The sequence below is a fragment of the Sus scrofa genome, chromosome 1 (assembly GCF_000003025.6).
Source record: "Sus scrofa isolate TJ Tabasco breed Duroc chromosome 1, Sscrofa11.1, whole genome shotgun sequence".
In the NCBI taxonomy this organism is placed as follows: Eukaryota; Metazoa; Chordata; class Mammalia; order Artiodactyla; family Suidae; genus Sus; species Sus scrofa.
In genome coordinates this window covers 56,053,224-56,072,286 of record NC_010443.5, presented here as the reverse complement: position 1 = coordinate 56,072,286, position 19,063 = coordinate 56,053,224, and the positions used below count along the sequence as shown (strand labels likewise).

At 39.8% G+C, this 19,063-nt stretch overlaps 1 protein-coding gene across 3 annotated transcripts in view; it reads left to right on the top strand.

Annotated features, from left to right (window-relative positions):
* Window positions 1-19,063, top strand: part of AKIRIN2 (akirin 2) — a 28,155-nt gene that overhangs the window by 3,056 nt on the left and 6,036 nt on the right. The window contains exon 1 of one of the 3 annotated variants that reach the window (XM_021074590.1): window positions 2,105-2,939. The exons of 1 other annotated variant lie outside the window; for it this stretch is intronic. In XM_021074590.1, the coding sequence (XP_020930249.1) occupies window positions 2,705-2,939 (235 nt within the window). In that variant the 5' untranslated portion in view covers window positions 2,105-2,704. Of the gene's footprint in view, window positions 1-2,104; window positions 2,940-19,063 lie in introns of those variants that run through there. One more of the 3 variants, NM_001278752.1, reaches the window with a different exon arrangement.

Sequence of the window (19,063 nt, the reverse complement as noted above, 5' to 3'; positions counted from 1 at the left end):
AGGCTGCCCCAGCCCTGTCACTATTTAATCGTAGCAGAGAGACTTTTGAGGATGTGCTGTGTAGTGGTGATTATAAGGACAGCTACTATGACTAAAATGTCGAGTTTATCAGATATCTCCTGCCAACGTCATATACAACTCTCTCCTCCTTTTCTAGGCAATTCAGTGTAACTATAATAACCACCACCCCCTTTATTAGTTTCCTAGGGCTGCTGTAGCAGAGTGCTACAAACTGGGTGGCTTAACCAAGAGAAATGTATTGTCTCATAGTCTGGAGACTAGAATGTCTGAGATCAAGACATCAGCAGTGTTGGTTCCTTCTGTGGACTGTGAAGAGGGCTCTGTTCCATGCCTCTCCTCTGGCTTCTGCAGGTTCACTGGCAGTCTGTCTTTCTTTGGCTTGCTGATGCATCGCCTAGATTTCTGCCTTCATGTCCACATGGTGTTCTGCCCTTCTGTGTTCAAATTTCCCCTTTTTATGAGGATACTGGTCATTTTGGATTAGGGGGTCACCCTACTCCAAGAGGACTTCTTCTTAACTAATTACATCTGAAATATCTCTATTTCCAAATATGGTCACATTCTAAGATACGTGGGATTAGGACTTCAACATACAAATTTTGAGGATACCATTCAACTTATAACATTCCTTTTCCAATGTAACTTCCATAATTTAAGGTTAAATCTTAATTTCAAAATATACTTACCAGGAACATAAATGCTTTGTTTCTTATTTTCCATGGGTTAACCTATCTTTTCATACTTACTTACATAAAATAGGTATCGTCTGTTATTTTCACAATATCATAGATTTCATGGAGTGTTTAGAATTTAGTACAAATTTACCTATTAGGTATCACTGTTAAGCTGCTGTTTCATTAAATGCTGATCTTTTGCCAAAGATATTTTCGAAATAGTATATGTTAAAATCATCACAGTTGTTGACAGTGTGATCGGCACTGCTGATCTGAGGAGTTGAGCAGTTCTATAAAAGAAGAATAAATATATTAAACTACAGTCCAAAAGTAGTACAAAGAATAATAGACAAAATTATACAAAATATCTTTATCTGAATAAATGACAGGATAAAAAAGCATTGAAAGCCAGTATTTGATACTTATGATCATTTGATAATATAGCATTCACGTAGATAACTAGTTTTGTATTGGATTGGTGATAGCTTCCATAGGCAAAGGACTGATGACAGTTTTTCACATAAATCATTTTATAATTAATGCTTTATTTGATTTCTATTTTAGGTACCTGATTAGAAATATAACTTCTAGGAAATTTTTTTTTTCTTCTTACAAAATGGGTCCCAAATGGGTCTACTCCCTAGACATTTCATTGTCTTTTAATTTTTACCATTCGTTAAGATATACACCAGTATTCAACAGAGACAGTACAATTTCTGATGTCACTAGCTTTTTATCCAAGGCAAAACAATTTACATCTGCGTGTCGTTCAAACCCTTTTCATTTAAAGGGTAAAGCGGAATTTAATAAGTGGATGCAAGCAGCTACCTGGGAAGGGCAAAGCATCGAGTACAATCAAGGTTCCCGTAACCTGATACTATTACTGTTGTTCTCTTGCAGTCCTAAATAGGTTCCATAATCTTATTATTTCCTAGCCCCTCCATGTGACAGGTTGTGTCTTGGCCACTCTTATTATCAAAACTAATCTGTCTTGAGTTGTTAGGTGGGATTAGCTTTCTCTTTCTCGGTTGTTCAATCACTGTAGGAGCGGTACCAGGACAACTATGTCCTGAAATTTAAAGGTGGTTTTGTTGTTGCTGTTGTTGTTGTTGTTTTTAAAGCCTGCTTTCCCCACTGGTTGGCTTTCCTTTTTTCCCACTCTCTCTGAGCCTTTTCTTTTTTTCTCTTTCGCTCAGTTCCTTTTACATTCAAGCTGTGTAGGGGGATTTAAATTCCGATCCGGAACTCGGAATCGTGCGCCTTGAATGACGGGAGTCGTAGTTTCCGTGACTCCTCCCTAACCGCTTCTCACGCCGATTCTTCCGTAGAGTGAAAAACTACAAATCCCAGAATGCACATTTGGGTCGCCCACCCTCTATGCGCACGCGCCTTGAGGCCGCAGGATTTGAATCGGCGGCGTTGTTATTGACGCCATATTGGGGCCGGCGGCGGGTGGAAGAGTCGTACAGTGGAGGGGTTAGCGGCTGGACGTGTTCGCCTGAGCTCCTGCCGCCGCCGCCACCTCACAATCCTGCCGCATCGACCGCCGCTCTCTAGCTTCTGACCCTGTCTCGACGGGGGGCGGGGGTCTTAGGAGCCGTGTCCCAGCCTCACACCTCACGGGGCTGGTATCGACTTCTGAAGGAACCGGTCTCAGCGCAGGAGCGCCTCGGGCGCGGCGCAAAGCCCGAACGGACGGCGGGGGCGGCTGGAGCCTCTCCCGGGGGAGCCGCGCCTGAGGAGGCGGAAGAGCCCCCCTGACGCGGCCGGCGTGAGCTGCTGCCACCGCCCCTCCCGTTCTCGCCCCGGCCGGCCTGGGCCACTGCCCCTGCCGCTGAGGCGGCGGCGGCGGCGGCTCTGCTCCCCTCGTCGGCGCTCCGCCATCCGCCTCTCCGCTCTAGAGCCGGTCGGTTAGGCTCTTCGGGGCCTCGCTCTCCCCCCTTCCCTTGCCCTCCCCTCCCGTACCCCTCCTCTACCCCACCCAAGCCCGGCTCCCCGGCGGCCCGGCCATGGCGTGCGGAGCTACTCTGAAAAGGACTCTGGATTTCGACCCGCTGCTGAGCCCAGCGTCCCCAAAGCGGAGGCGATGTGCGCCATTGTCGGCGCCCACCTCGGCTGCCGCCTCCCCGTCGTCGGCGGCCGCGGCCACAGCCGCCTCCTTTTCGGCCGCCGCCGCCTCGCCGCAGAAGTATCTCCGAATGGAGCCGTCTCCCTTCGGCGACGTCTCCTCCCGCCTCACCACAGGTGGGACTCGGCTCTGCGGCCGCCGGTTCGGGGGGTGGGGTGCGGGGGAGAAGAGAGGACAGGGTCCTGGGGCGCGGGATGCGGCCACGAGGCTGGGGGTGCTGGACTGCTCCCCGTTCTTAGCAGAGTCCTCGGGCGACCACGTTTCTTTTAATCTCCTCCGGTCTTAGAGACACAATAGAAACGGCCTGATGTCAAGGGGGGGAGGTCAGGGTGGGGGTGGGTAGGGGCCATTCCTTGTCGGGTATTGTGGGGAAGAGGAAGATCTTTTTCTTGGGTCTGAATGACTGGAATCGAACGTTTCCGTAGTCTGGAGAGCCCCAGCGGAAATGATCAGAGAGGGTGCTACACGGAAATACAGGCAGGAGAAGGGTCACACATTTCGCCCCAATCTCAATGGCTGTCTTCCTGAATCGATTGGTTGCACCTATTAACTCTGGGACTGGGTGGTTTGAGGAGAGGCAGCAGCCCCTCCTCCGGTTCAGACATGGCTGATTTTAGTACCGAGGGGGTGGGGGGTGGGGAGGAATGTCACTGGGGCGAGATCTAGGCCTGTCATTAATCACCCACAAGAACGCCACTTTGGCTGAGTCAAGACCTGTTTCCCTAGCAGGGTCAACAACAAAGAAAATGCTCTTCCCGAGTACTGTAATATGATCAAACTATACGTCTAGACCTTGAGAAACTTGAACTTTTAATGAAAAGCAAATTGTATTGAAAATCGGGGTTGAGTAGGTGCTTTTAGTTGGAAGTGCTTTATTTCTGCCCAGAAGAGTAGTTGGAAGAAAAAAACCTAGGCCTTGAGACTAGTAAAGAAATAAACTCAAGATTCCGAGGGACTTAAGACTATTTTTGCTTTTCATCTTGAAGCATTTCCTGAAAGTGACCACGGGGAAATACCTCTTGGCTGCTTTGTACTGCATGTGTATGTCCAGTTTTTTCTGTACTTTGAAAATCCTCATGCGCCCCTGGCACACAAGGGATAGGATAGCTTTTGTGGACTGGTAGTGTAAATGTTTCCTTTGTGTGTAGCACGCAAAGGTTTCATGTGTGAGCCTTTGGTAATAATATGATCTGTAGACAAAGCCTTTTCATAGCTTGATTTACTTGTTTCTTTTTGGTTGGCTTAAAAAAATCTTCAGTATTTACCTCTGTTTGGTAACTTCCATTTGGAATTGACTTAGTTTTGTTTTTTCAGGTCAGATTTTAAAATATCCTTCCTCAAATGCCTAGGGTATTTTTTTTTTTTTTAAACTATTGAAACAGTGTCAAGAATGAGCTCCTGATGATTAACGTTATTTTTAGAGTTTGTCTTTTTAGTGAAATGGTATCATTGAAAATTGAAATGATACGGTGGAATCTTAACTAAAAGGCCACTTAAAAATAGCTCTAGCTAACCAGCAGTGAATTTCATTTGAGGGGAGTCAATTAATATAGTGTTAGGTTTGAGAGTTAAAAGTATATCTCAGTGCTAAAATAGTCTTGTGCATATAAGGTAAGTCAGCTAGGGGCAATATTGGTCTTCACTTTAAAGGGAATTAATTCACAATTTTGTGAGCCTTTGCAAATTTGTCTTCACTGATAGATTTGTAGTGTTGGCTGATACACTTGGCTCTGCAGTATCGTACATTAAGTGGACTAAATATAAATAGTAAAGTAACTGGAATTACTGGAATTGTTTAAGCTTGCTGATTCAGATTCACATTTTCCAAAATATTGTTATGTCTTCTGTTCTTCAAAAAAGAAGTTTTTTGACATCTACTCGAAGTTTGGTCGTATCCTGAACTCTCAAATCACATCCTGATTGATTTTTTTGAGACTAAGAAAAAAAATTTTTAGTTATTTCAACTGATTTGAACATTAACATGAAAAGTTGAGAAAAGCGGTTAAAATTGCTAAGGTTGCGGATTTGCTTTTTAAACTAATTTTGAATGACATTGTATGTGTTAATTTAGCCTTGTGTTTATGTGGCCAGTTTGAGGCTTGCTCTTGTATGGTTTTTGTAATAACGGTGTCATAATGGGAGCTGCAGTGTTGTGCAGGTGTCAAAGAGCTTTCCAGTTTTCATGTCATGAAACTTGGAAATAATTTTACCAGGTATCTTAATTTTTAGATTCCGGTTTTAAAAGTGGTAATTCTTAAACTTTACAGTAGTGACTACCCAAGTATCTTCAGCAGAAATAGGTAGCTGGGATTGGGATTGACTGGGATTCTGTGAAAGCTCTTTGTTTTCATTTCTGTGAGTTCAAATATTTAAACAATTTAGAACTAGACTACTGAAGTGAATTTTCTTTCAAAGTATGTGTAATTTATCATTTTATCATTGTTTTTCTCTGGATATATAGTGTCTTCAGATGTGTAGCTGAAGTCATATTGCAGCTTTACTAGTATTTTCAGGAACTTGGTTGGACAGGTGTTTTAAACCCTAGGGGTTTTTTTTGGGGGGGGGTCTTTTAAGTCATTGCAGAAAGTTTGACTTGATGACTACTATTTAAACGAATATTTTTCAAATTATTGCATCTTAATACCAGGCAAAAGGAAAGAATTAGCAAGTAAAGTTTTACTGGAACACAGTCATGCTCAGTTTTTTTGTTTTTAAAGTATTGTCCCTGTCCCTTTCAGATTACAACAGTAGTTGATTAATTGTGACAGAGACTGTGTTTTCCCAAAGCTCAAATATTTACTGTTTGGTCCTTTTCAGAAAGTTTGCCCACCCCTGGTCTAGGGTGTCAGCACCCCAGAGGTTTGTTATAACCCCTGGATGTGGAAAAGGAAAGTGAATAATAACTGGAGGTGTGGGGGGAGAAAAACCATTGGCTGTGGTTGGGAAAATGAATACCTCTACTGGCTTCATCAGTTAGTCAAAAGACTCAGTCAAGTCCAACACAATTGTTTTTCATAATTGTGTAGTGAATGAATGAATGGTTGTTTGAAGAGATCCTTGCATGGACACAACCTGCTTGTGAATTTGTTAGGCACTTATATACACATCTTTTGACTTGTTGCTGTTGCTCTAGTCTGCCCTAAGAATTGAGTTAAAAGAGTTAAATTCCTTTGTAAAAACTCATTGTATTTGCTGGAAACTTGCCATTAAGAATGGAAATTGCCGCTTGTGAATGGGGAAGGGTTTACAGGAACTTAGATTGTTCTGTAGACATTGATGCATGCCTGCAAATGGAGACACCAGCTGGCTTAAATGAAGTATAAATGGTTCTAGGCAAACAAATGAGATGTCTGTTGGAGGAGGCAACATTTCATTTCAGATGTCATTTATATTGAGCCAGAAGTGTTTTTAATATTTTGTGGTTATTTAGACAGCTGTTGTAGTTTCTCAGTAGGCTTGGCAAATAAACTGTTTTTAATGGTCTTTGTACTTTGGATTTTAAACCTGATATTTTATTTAGGAGTGCATATGTAGCAGTAGTTATTTCATAGTTTTATGAATTATGCATTTAAGAATCATATAAGTTTATAGCCATTAAAAGAGAATGCAGTTGTATTCATTATTGAGCTATTTTGTTTTGAAAGTAGAAAAATGAGAGCCTATCTTATATACAGAAACAATATGGCTAGATCAGAGGAGAGGTTTGTTAGCTTTTGTTTAGATGGAAATGCTCCTAGCTACTGTGATTGCCACAGAGACATACTTTGAGATGTAAAGGAGAATAATAAATTTCTTCAGTTCTTGAATGGCATTATAGGAAAAAGAATATACTGTGTATTACTCAGCTGGGTCTTAGCTAAGTGTTTAGATAGACCCAGGAAGACAGTGATAGAAACGCTTTTGTTTTGAAAGGTTGAGAATAATGGATTTCACTGAAATGCCCAGTTTTGAGAATTTTTCTCTTTGAAAAGAAACTTCTGATTCTCCTTCCACTTAGAATGCATAATGATTCCGTAGGTTAAGTTTCAACCTCTTGGATAGTTGGTTCATGAAACTAGATAATAAATGGCATCGGGATTGGGTCTTTTCAAGTATCTATAACTGAACCAGCAATTTATTGTGCTCTTTGCATTAACACTGTACTGTACACTAGTACTATTGACTCAAAGAATGTTCTTTATGCACATGTGAAACCAGTTAATTTCTTGCCTTTGAGAAGACTACCTACTTTCAGGTAAGTAGGAAAGGTAGAGTACTTGTTCAAGCCTGTGTGAACCAGACTGGCATTTGTAGATGGTAAAGAGGTCTTCACAGATGAATTTAGTTTAAGAGATTCATTTTCAATTTTACTGCTGAGAATAAGGATTCTAGAATTCATGTTTCGCAAATGTGTAAACACACCTGAGAAATAAGATCCATCAGTGGCAGTCTTGTAGCAAAGACTGTTAGTTAAAAGGAATGCCCCCTGGATTTTGAGGCAGTGGGTGAATCATATGAGACTTTTAAAGTTGAAAATGAGCCCAAAGATGTTCTTAATCTGCCATATTTACCCTCTTAGTTGATGTCTTACCATAAGTAAAGTTGTAAAACATTTATTGAATGTATGTTGAGTTAATCAAGTTTTGGCATCTCCCAAGGTTCTTAGAAACTTGGAAGTTTAAGGAAAAAAATATATATAATTTCAGTTCTGTTCCTCCTTACCAGTTTTTCTTTTTAGACTATTTTGTAACAATAAAGCCACGATATGTGACTCAAATGAGCAGGAACAAGAAACACAAGATTTATTTAAGACTTTGAACAATACTTTTTTTTAAGGTGCTTGTAGTATACTTCTCAGTAGCCTTTCACTTTCTGGACGGTGATGATAAACAAGGTATGTGCATTACAATATTAGATACAGCCCCATTTACAAGGATTTTACCATTTTCAGAATCACATTTTAAAAGATTTTTCATGATTTTTAAGAGAAAATATTTTGTAATAGGAAGTTCTGGTCTTTCTAAAGGAATTGAATTAAATTACAACAGATTTTTTTGTGTGATGAGATACTGTAGCTGTATTAAGCAGGGAGAGAATCTTCTTGCAGGTAAATTAAAATTCTTTTGTATATCAAGTTGTCAGCTTTTGACCAGATTTTTTCATTATGCCAGATTGTGTAATCTCTGTTCCGATGATAGATTTTTTTTGGATAGTAATAGTGGTTTTTGTTCTTCTAGCACTAGAAAAACAGCCCACAGTATGCTTCTAGTTAACCTTGGAGGATAACTTTACTTTCTTCCTCCCTGGAAAAATCAGAAGTCATTAATTTTTGTCTATTAGGAATGTCATAAGCAGGAATTCCCCCGCTGTGTCGCAGTGTGTTAAGAATCCAGCTGCAGTGGCTCAGGTTGTTGTGGAGGCACAGGTTCCATCCTCTTCTGGCATAGTGGGTTAAGGATTTGGCTATTGCCTCAGCTGTGGCTCAGATTTAGTCCCTGGCCTGGGAACGTCAGTGTGCTGCGGGTTCGCCCGCTTAAGAAAATGTCATAGGCAGATCATTCTGAAATGTAAATGTTTTACAATATTTTGACTTTATAAAATGTGATTTTTTCCATTAATAAAACTTTTGAGTTTGACTTAATTTTTATTGTCTATTCATGTACCTGGGTTTTTTTTCAGCAGTTTTTTTTTTTTAATTTAAATAATGGTTGCACCCTTGACATACAGAAATTCTGGGCCAGGGATTGAATTGAATCCAAGCTGCAGCTGTGGTGATGCTGGATTCTCCAGGGATCGAATCCACGTGAACTGCTACAGTTGGATTTTTAACCCACACTGCCACAGCGGGAATTCCTTTTCTCAGCATTGCTAAAAAGTCTAAATACCTACTCTAGAAGTCACTTCAAGCTTTTACGACCCCATTTGAGTTCCAGATTGTGTGCAGGTTAGGCAAAGAAAAGACAGTCTCTTGAGGAACTAATAGAGCTGCTATTGCTGATACTGGATAAAGCTAGCTGAATTTGAATCAAAATACTGTAAACTTGACCAATATACCAATTTTAATTCCTTATGGACTGTTTACTATCCACATTCACGTTATTTTCATTTTGGGCAGCTTAAGCATTGAAATTGGTTTACTGATCAAATCACACTTTTAATACTGTTTCTGAGATTATTATGTCTTTGATGTACATTCTGACTTTGTTTTAGCATTTAATTTCATTTCCATTAATGTTAATTCTTGGAAAACTCCCTCCAAAAATCACATTTAGGGAGCGGCCTGGAAAAGTTGATTTTCTTTTTTTTTTTTCCTTAAAAAAAAAAAGATAGTATCATTGAACTGATAGCATTTGAAGAATAGAATGTGGAGTGGAATTTGAAAGATTGCAGAAAGCTAACTTTTTAGACATTACTTTCCTTGAACTTTGCCTTTTGTTACAGAAGATTGCCTTGTTCCTAATGCTGACATAGAATTCTCTGAAAGAAAAACTTCTCAAAGCAGTATAATTGGTTAAAAGTATAGGAAGTTTTAGGAGATAGTGACAGACTCAGGGAACCTGGTCCATGGCCCAAGGCGAAATATAGTACATTATCAGAGCTGGCCTTGTAATCAGTCCTGTGTTGTAATGCTGACCTACCAATTTAGAATAATTCCTAACTTTGGAAACATCAGTAAAGCATTCTGGTAGTTATAAATACCCATCCAAAAGGGGGCAGTTTAGAGATGCTGAAGCAGCTCCTAGATAAACATCTCAATATTATAACATGAAAATTTCTTGTAATTATTCTCTTGTAGCCAGTGGTTGCAGTTTCAGGGCTCAAGGTAAAGTGAGAGTTTTGCTCTGTTTTGGTTATTACTTTCTTAACAGTCATAGAGTTTGATGTTCCAGTGTGTGAAGTATTTATACATAGCAGTGGAGCCCTTTATTTTTTTTTTTTATTTTTATTTTTTTTGCTTTTTAGGGCCACACCCACAGCATATGGAGGTTCCCAGGCTAGGGGTTGAATTGGAGCTACAGCTGCTGGCCTACATAGCTACAGCAACATCAGATCCTACGGCATCTGTGACCTACACCATAGCTCATGGCAACACCGGATCCTTAACCCACTGAGGGAGGCCAGGGATCGAACCCGCAACTCATGGCTCCTAGTTGGGTTCGTTTCCACTGTGCTATGACGGGAACTCTGAGCCCTCTGTTCTGACATGCTGATTTAAAAATATTAGTACCTGTGGAATATTGGCCAGGTGTAAGTAATACAACACCGGAGAGGGTAGTAGATATTAAGAGCTTAGGGCCTGAGATCAGGCTTGGATTTGTCTTGTTCCAGCTGTATAACCTTTTAGAAGACATGAAACAAAGCCTCATTTTCCTCATCTGTAAAAGTATACACACAATGATGGTAGTATCTGTCTCCAGGGATATTATGAGAATTAAGAGCGTTTCCTGTTCCTCAGTGCTAGAGATGGTTACAATAGGGCAACCTCAAATGGGGCTTTTTACACAGTCCAGCAATCCTGCCATTTTTCAGTGAATAACTTGCCTTTCAACTTCGCAGAAAACAATAGAGGCCATCAAATGGCACCACCTTCATTTTTCCCAGTGCCAGCACTACCAAAACTTGGTGCCTGTCGTATTCTTTTTAGATATCATTGGGAAGATTAATTCAGAGGATGAAAGCACACAGTGAGGGAAGGACCCCACTTCTCTCTCTCCTTATCCTCTGATTATTTTTCTCTCTCAATCAGATCTTTGCTTTTGGCTTTAAATATTGTCAAGGCTCCCATTATGAAGTAAAGCATGCTCACTTTTCTATAGCAGTCATCCAGATTCCTCCACTTCAAAACCAAATTCAAAGTTTTCAGATAGTTTGCTTGCTTCCATTTCTTTGGTTTTTAACTTAGTCCTAATGTGTTTGTACCTCAGACAGCTTTTGTCCAGACACCAGTGGCTTCTGTGGCACACAGTCGATCCTCATTTTGTCTGACCTTTGTTACATCATTCACCCTGCTGATGCTCCTTTCTTTTTGAAATACTTTTTTTTTTTTTTTTTTTGACCCTCTGTGACCGCAGTTTTCCTCTACTTCCCCAGCTGCTCTTTGTCTTCATCTAACCCTTAAACCTAGGAGTTCTTTAGTTCTAGGGTCACCTCCATTCCTATCTAGCTTAATAGCTTCTTAAGTGATCACATGCATGCTCCTGGCTTTATAGCCACTTACAAGTGACTTTCTAATGTATATCTTTAGTTCAGACTATTCCTTTAAGTTCTGGCCGTGGGAAATTTGGACTTTTTATTGTCATATCTTCCCAGTAGCCTTTCTTCCCCAGAGAAGTCATAATTTTCATGAAATCTGTTGACTTTTAAGTATTAACAACTACTTTAGAAAATATGTAGGATAAACAGAAGATATCTGTAGATTTCCAGTCAGTGCCCTCTGGTAAGAGAAAGTCTTGTTTTTTTTTTTTTTTTTTTTTTTTTTTGTCTTTTTAGGGCTGCACCCACAGCATATGGAAGTTCCCAGGCTAGAGGTTGAATCAGAGTTCCAGCTGCTGGCCTACACCAGATCCCACTACGTCACAGCAACTTGGGATCTGAGCAGTGTCTGTGACCTACACCATAGCTCATGATGACACCAGATTTGTAACCCACTGAGCGAGGCCGGGGATCAGCCCATATCTTCATGGATACTAGCCTGGTTCCTTACTGCTGAGCCATAGTAGGAACTCCTTACTCTTTTAAAGCAGATGAAATTGAAAAGCAGGTGCATTTTTTTTTCTACCAATCACATAATGAACATAAAACCCATATAAATGAATTAGTTATATGTATGTTAATATCATGTAATGAATCTGTGTATGTCCAATCAAGTTTAAATGGATTTACAGAATATTTTTCTGCTAGGGAGAGCTACAGAAGCCATGTAGATAAGAGTGGCAAGATGAATTAGATCACCTTTAATATTTTTGTTCTTGTAATAATCTCTACTGTTAATGGTTTCCTTCTCTTCATTTTCTGGCATGTCCAGTAATAAATAAATCAACCACTTTTCTTTTTATTTGCCACGGTAGGGGAGTTAACTGTTTTAAGCAAGGAACAGAAACTTAAATGGCCGTAGTTCTAGGCAGGTAATAAAAATGAAGTAAACTAGGGGGTGGACTTGTGAATTGCAGTCTTGCTCCTGACCTGCAGCATCACCTGGAAACTCATTAGAAATACTTAATCTCAGGCTCCATCACTCATAGTCTACATTTTAACAAAACCCCCAGTTGATTTGTGTGTGCATGAAAGTTTAAGAAACACTCGATTACTTAAGCCCTCCCCCCCCAAACAGCTGCCACTTTCTAAAGCAGAATTTTGCTACTCAGTCCAATTCTTCCCTCACCATTCCTCCCCAACAGTAGCCAGAAATCTGACTTATAAATGTGAAATTAGTCAACTTTTGGAGTTCCCATTGTGGTGCAGTGGTTAACGAATCTGACAAGGAACCACAAGGTTTCGGGTTCGATCCCTGGCCTCGCTCAGTGGGTTGAGGATCTGGTGTTGCTATGAGCTGTGGTGTAGGTTGCAGACGCAGCTCGGATCCCACATTGCTGTGGTTCTGGTAAGCCGGCACCAATAGCTCTGATTAGACCCCTAGCCTGGGAACCTCCATGTGCCTTGGGAGCACCCCTAGAAAAGGCAAAAAAGACAAAAAAAAATAAAATTAGTCAACTTTTAAATGTTGGCCACAAATTCACACTTGTTTTTAAAAAGAAAATATTCAGGCCATACATGTCTTTGGGTTCCACTTAGCCCATGAATGATCAGTTTGCAACCTCTGGCTTCCAGGTAGGCCATATCTCAGTATTTATGTGTGTATGTGTGTTTTGGGTGCCTTAATAAGTTGTTGAAAGAGATGGGTTTGTTCTTTAGCTTGATTGTGCTGCTCTGCAGTCCTCCTCGAGGAGTCTCCTCTCTTTCTGTCCAAACTTACCTTGTTTTGATGGCCCATGGTTAATTGGAATAGAAGCCGAATCTTACCTTAGTACTAAATATTTTCTATAGCTTGCGTATTTGAGTACTGGATTTTGGATGGTTTGATTTTCCTTTTCTCCACCACTGATGGCTTTTTTTGTTCTCATTACTCTTTTCCTAGCTGTAAGCTATTTGAGAAGATACTTGGAGATGGTAAACAACAAAAGCAGTATAGTTATCATATGTCCCTTTAGTATCTAGTGTAATATAAAATAGTAGAGAGGAGCCACCTGCTGATTGAGCATTGTTGGAATCCTTGAAGTAGTAACTCCCATTGTACAGTTAAATTGTCATTTATACTTAGACCTGAAGAGTTTAACAAATTGAACCATTTATTTCAAATAAGTAATCACTGGCTATTATAGTACCAGTGAAATAATGAAATTTCACCTATAGTAATTATTATTATTATTATTATTTTTGCTTTTTAGGGCCGCACCCATGACATATGGGGGTTCCCAGGCTAGGGGTCTAATCGAAGCTACAGGCGCCAGCTGATGCCAGAGCTACAGCAACTGGGGATCTGAGCCTCGTCTGCGACCCACACCACAGCTCACGGCAACGCCGGATCCTTAACCCACTGATCTAGGCCAGGGATTGAACCGGCAACCTCATGGTTCCTAGTCGAATTTGTTTCCGATGCACCATGAAGGGAACTCTATGACCTATAGTAATTATATATATTCTTCTTCTTGTTAGGAGATAAATGAATCATTTAAAGTACTGTTGCCAAGGGGACTCCTGCTGTGGTGCAGTGGGTTAAAAATCTAGCTGCAACTGCTAGGGTCACTAGGGATGTATGGGTTCAATCCTCAGCCAACCACTGTGGGTTTAGGATGTGGCATTGCTGCAGCTGTGGTGTAGATCACAGCTGTGACTCAGATTCAATCCCTGGCCTAGGAACTTCATATGCTGCTGGCACAGCCATTAAAAAATAATGTAGCCAGTACCTTAGTGTTTTGTGTGCAGCTGTATTATGCTTATTAGGATTCATGCTAATCTAAACAGAAGGTAAAACTGTAGCTATAACTTATACAATCTTGTGTTAACATTTGGTTCCAGGTTCCTTTGACATAACAATAATTTTAAAGTAAACTTAAAGTAGCATTCAGCTCATTCTTAATTAGAAAGCTCTTGACTGGTAAGAACATTGTACTTAAGGTTCCCTCAAGGAGTCCGTAACAACTGTTTTAGTTTCTGATCAGATGATCTGTGAGAATAGTTGAATTAAAAAGGTGGGGGTCTCCATAGCAACTCCCCCCCCCTTTTTTTTTTTTTTTTTTTTTGCTTTTTAGGGCCATGCCACAGCATATGGATGTTCCCATGGAATCAGAGCTATAGCTGCTGGCCTGCGCCACAGCAACACCAGATACAAGCCGCCCCTGCGACCTACACCACAGCTCACGGCAACACCAGATCCTTAACCCACTGTTAGAGGTCAGGTATCAAACCTGCATCCTCATGGATACTAGTTGGGTTCGTATCTGCTGGGCCACAATGGAAACTTCCTCCATACCAACTCTTTTTAAAAAATTATTGTAAGTATTTTGTGATTACTCCTGTGGCATAAGGAAGTTCCGAGGCCAGGGATTGAATTCCAGGCACAGCTGTGGCAACACTGGATCCTTTAACCCACTGTGCCAGGCTGAGGATTGAACGCAGGCGCCTTCTGCAGCAACCCGAGCCACTGCGGTCAAATTCTTAATCCACTGTGCCACAGTGGGAACTCCTCCATAGCAACTCTAAATTGTGTGTTTTAATTTATAAAGTAGATGTGGTATGTAGTTCAGAGCTTCTAGATTTGTTTTTTTGGTTTTTTTTGTTTTTTTTTTTTAATTTGATGAAACAGTTTGTTTTAGGTCTTAATGGTTTATGGCAACACCAGATCCTTAACCCACTGAGTGGGGCCAGGGATCGAACATGCATGATGGATACTAGCCAGGTTCATTACCACTGAGCCACAGTGGGAACTCCCTTTCAGTTCTGCTTTGATGCCGTTTCTCTTACCATCATCAACTGTTTTTTTTTTTTTTTCATCCCATCAGCTGCTTTTTCCTGTTCATATTGTTGACTATTCATTGTGGTCCAGGCTCTTTAAGGTAATCATAGGCAGCTAAAATGAGTAACCAGATTTTACTGCCTCAGGCCAGGCCTTTTCACATTTACCTAGGCTTTTGTTTGTATATATTTTTCATATTTCAAAGGAGTAAGTGCTGGCTCATTGATAATTTGCCTCTTATGGAGAATTTTTATTAGCAACCTTGATGGTTTTTACTAGATTTGGGAATGAAAATACCATTAGTCATAAATTTGCTAATGCTGACTTTGACCTAACCTAGTATGGTACAAGAAGGTCTTAGCAATATTTTGCAGTTTACTCTTGAACACTGTGAGTTTGAACTGACAGGTCCACTTATGTGAAATTTTTTTCAATAGTAAATGCTATAGTACTACATGAGCCAATGTTGGTTAAATCCAAGGCTGTGGAACCTAGGATGTGGAGGGAGCTGTACCTTGGATGCAGGGGCCAGCTACAAGCTATGTAGATTTTTTTATTGTGGGAAGAATCTGCACCCCAAACCCTCACTTTGCTCAAGGATTAACTGAATAGTAAAAGGGTGATAAGAGTTTTAAGGATTTTGAAACAGGATGTGTGCCACAACCATTTTTAGTGTAGATTGTCATGAAAATAACTACATATTTTGCTCTGATCTGCTGCAAATTTAATCTATGCTTCATAAGCCAATATGAAGGATGCATGATTAAAACTGGAATGTGCAACTGATAATGTTAGTGAAGCTTTATTTGACCTTATTTAATGGGTCAGTAAATTTCGTTGGCAGCACAATGTCAGATTACACGTACTTGGAATAAAATGTCACTTTTTAGTTTGGTACGAGATGGCTAGATTTAAATAGTTTAAGACTAAGTAGACATACATACTTTATTGATGTATGAAAGGCCTTTATCCAGCTGGTATGGAAGCAACTTAGCCAAATATGTAGGCAGAGTTTAAAATGTAAATTCTGGAATATTGGAATCTGGGGAGATTTCTTGGTTATTAGCTTCAAAAGTGCATATACCTCTGAACTGAGATAAACCAAGCTTGAGGCTTGCAGTTAGCTGTTTACTACTTTGAGTTGCTGAGATTTTGGTCTGGTTAAATTGGACCATTCACTGCATAACATTGTTGGTTACGTGTTAACAGTATTAGAGCAATTTAGGGCACAGTGAGGCTTCGATGACATAGTTGTATCATATTAGATGTAAAAAGGCAGTGCAGGCAATAGCATTCAAAATTCTTCAGCTCTTTAACTGACAGTATCAAATGTTGCCCAAGAGCACCTAGAACTCTCATACATTGCTGGTGCGGATGCAAAGTGTACAGTTACTCATGGTCTTACAAAGTAAAGCCATGCACTTATAATCAGGCTATCCAGTTCTCTTACCCAAGAGAAATGAAAATCGCCCACCTATAGACTTGTCTTGAATATTCATAATAGCCCCCAATTGGAAACAATCTAAATGTCTGCTGAAAGGAAAATGGGTAAGTTGTGGTATATACTATATATACACAATGGAACACTAACTCATTAATAAAAAAAAAAGGAATTACTGGTTGATGCAACGTAATGTATAAATCTCAAAAGCATTTTGCTGAGTGAAAGACAAACAGAAATCTTGACTCTATGATTCCATTTATATGAAATTTTAGAAAAGGCAAAAGCATATATATAATGACAGTGGATAGTAGTGGTGGTGAGTTAGAAGTATGAGAGAACTTCTGGAGATGATAAAGTGTTGTGGTGGAGTTTCTAAGTCTCTGTACTTGTCAGAACTTATCAAACTGTACATTTAAATTGGTGTATTCATTTGTAAGTTAGACCTTACAGTTCCTTAACTTGTACTGATGTCTCCTAAATATTAGATGGTATGGAGGTTGCCAAAGCTAAATTTGGAAGTTTCATCATTATCTTTTTTTTTTTTTTTTTTTTTTTTTTTTGTCTTTTTAGGGCTGTACCCGTGGCATATGGAGGTTCCCAGGCTAGGGGTTGAATCAGAACTGTATCTGGTGGCCTATGCCATAGCCACAGCAACGCCAGATCCAAGTTGCATCTTTGATCTACACCATAGCTCACGGCAACACCGGATCATTAACACACTGGCAGGGATTGAACCTGGAACCTCATAGTTCCTAGTCGGATTCGTTTCTGCTGCGCCATGATAGGAACCCCCAGTTCCGTCATATCTTAATCCTAAACTAGCTCTTGTTTGAGACTGTCAGATGAACAAATTGAATTTGTTGCAACTATTCTTCTGATACATTTTAGTTGTGCTTTGGTTGATTTTGTGTGAAGCAAAAGAAGGAATAATCTGAGAACAGCTATGTGCTGATCAAAGAATAAGTCACACAAAAGAGGTTTAAGGTCAAGTTACTTTGTGGTGGTATACTTAAAATCTTTAATTGTGAGTAAACTTTAGGATGCTTTGAATGGTACTTTTGGTCAGGATGATGGTAGATTTGAATATAAAATGTAAATGAGCAAAACTTGTTATGAGACTGAAACATCATTACTTTTAGAAGCCTTTGAGAATATTGCTACTAAAAGAGTTCTGTTACTGGGAAATAAGGATATGTGTCCCTGACCTGGTTGATAGAGGATGTTGTACTAGTCTTATTGGACACCTTGGAATCTTAGGAACCCCATTTCTATAAAGGTGCTTAACTCTTCAGTAGACAGCCATTTTATTTCACACTGGTAACTTTGTGGGTTTTTTTGCTTTGTTTTGTTGCTTTTTAGGGCTGTATCTACCAGCTTGGCACATGGAGTTCCAGGCTAGACATCTAATTAGAGCTGCAGCTGCAGGCCTAAACTATAGCAATGTGGGATCTGACCCACATATGTGACCTACACTACAGCTCATGGTAACACCGGATCCTTAACCCACTAAGCAAGGCCAGGGATCAAACCCCACATCCTCATGGATACTAGTCGGGTTTGTTTCTGCTGAGCGGAGACAAGAACTCCTGGTAACTTTGTTTTTAAATTACAATTTCTGGAGTTCCCACCGTGGCACAATGGGTTAAGAATCTGAGTCAGCAGCTCGGGTCCCTGCAGAGGCACAGGTTCAATTCCTGGCACAGTACAGGAGGTTAAAAGGTCCAGCATTGCCTATGCTGTGACGTAGGTCAAAACTGCAGCTTGGATTCAATCCCTGGCCCAGGAACTTCCATATGCTGTGAGTGCAGCCAAATAAATAAGACAAGCTCATAGGAAAAATTACAATTTCAGATAAATGGAAAAGGCGTAAAAATGACCATTTTCAGTATAAACCAGTGTTACCATTCTGAAAAATATTAAATAGCTAGGGCATCCCTCATACAACCAACCATTCTTGAGACTAATCACTCCAGTGTGTGATTTTGTAACTGCACGTTTATGTATATGTAAAACAAGATTTGTTTGCACATAATTTATATAAATGGTATCTTCGCAGGATACGATTGTTGCAACTTTTAATTTTTTCAATTTATTTTTAGTTAAAGTAATGAAACTGGCAGAATCTAAATGTTTAAGGGACTGATTGATGTCCCCTCAATTTAGTTTCATTTTTAAATTGCATCATTATAGAATTGTTTGTTATACTCCATTATATTTATGAATCATTTTATTGCCTGCTCCTTCCCATCTTAGCTTTTGATTTTTGTTTTTTCCTTTGGATTAGAATAAACTTGGGATATAGTTTCACATGGATAACCTATGTAGGGTGCTTTGTTAGTGGTGAGAAGGTCTGTTTGGAAGGGAGAGGAAACCTCAGAGAGGGAGTTTCTTTGGAGAGGCTATAAATGGTTAACTATTTTGAACTAGAAATCTTCCAAAATGGATCCTATTGGCCTAAATAATGTGCTTGATACAGTATTTTAATTTGTTTTGATTGTTGTGGTTGAAGATAATGCATTGTGGTATAGTGGTTCTTAATAAGTATGTTATGTACAAATCAATTTACATGGGTTTTTACCCCGAAGATTCAGAATACACTTTGCTGTTGATGCGGTAATATTTATAGGTTCTGTTGAGCTTAATGTTAGTGGCAATGGCCATTTAATGTAGCACAGTTGTTTATTTTGCATCTACTTTGTCATTTTGCTTTCTGTCATTTCTCACTGGTTTGTGCTCATAGTCTAATTATACGCCCTAATTCTAATTATATGGTCTTGGAAAAGCATGTTAATTTATTCATTACA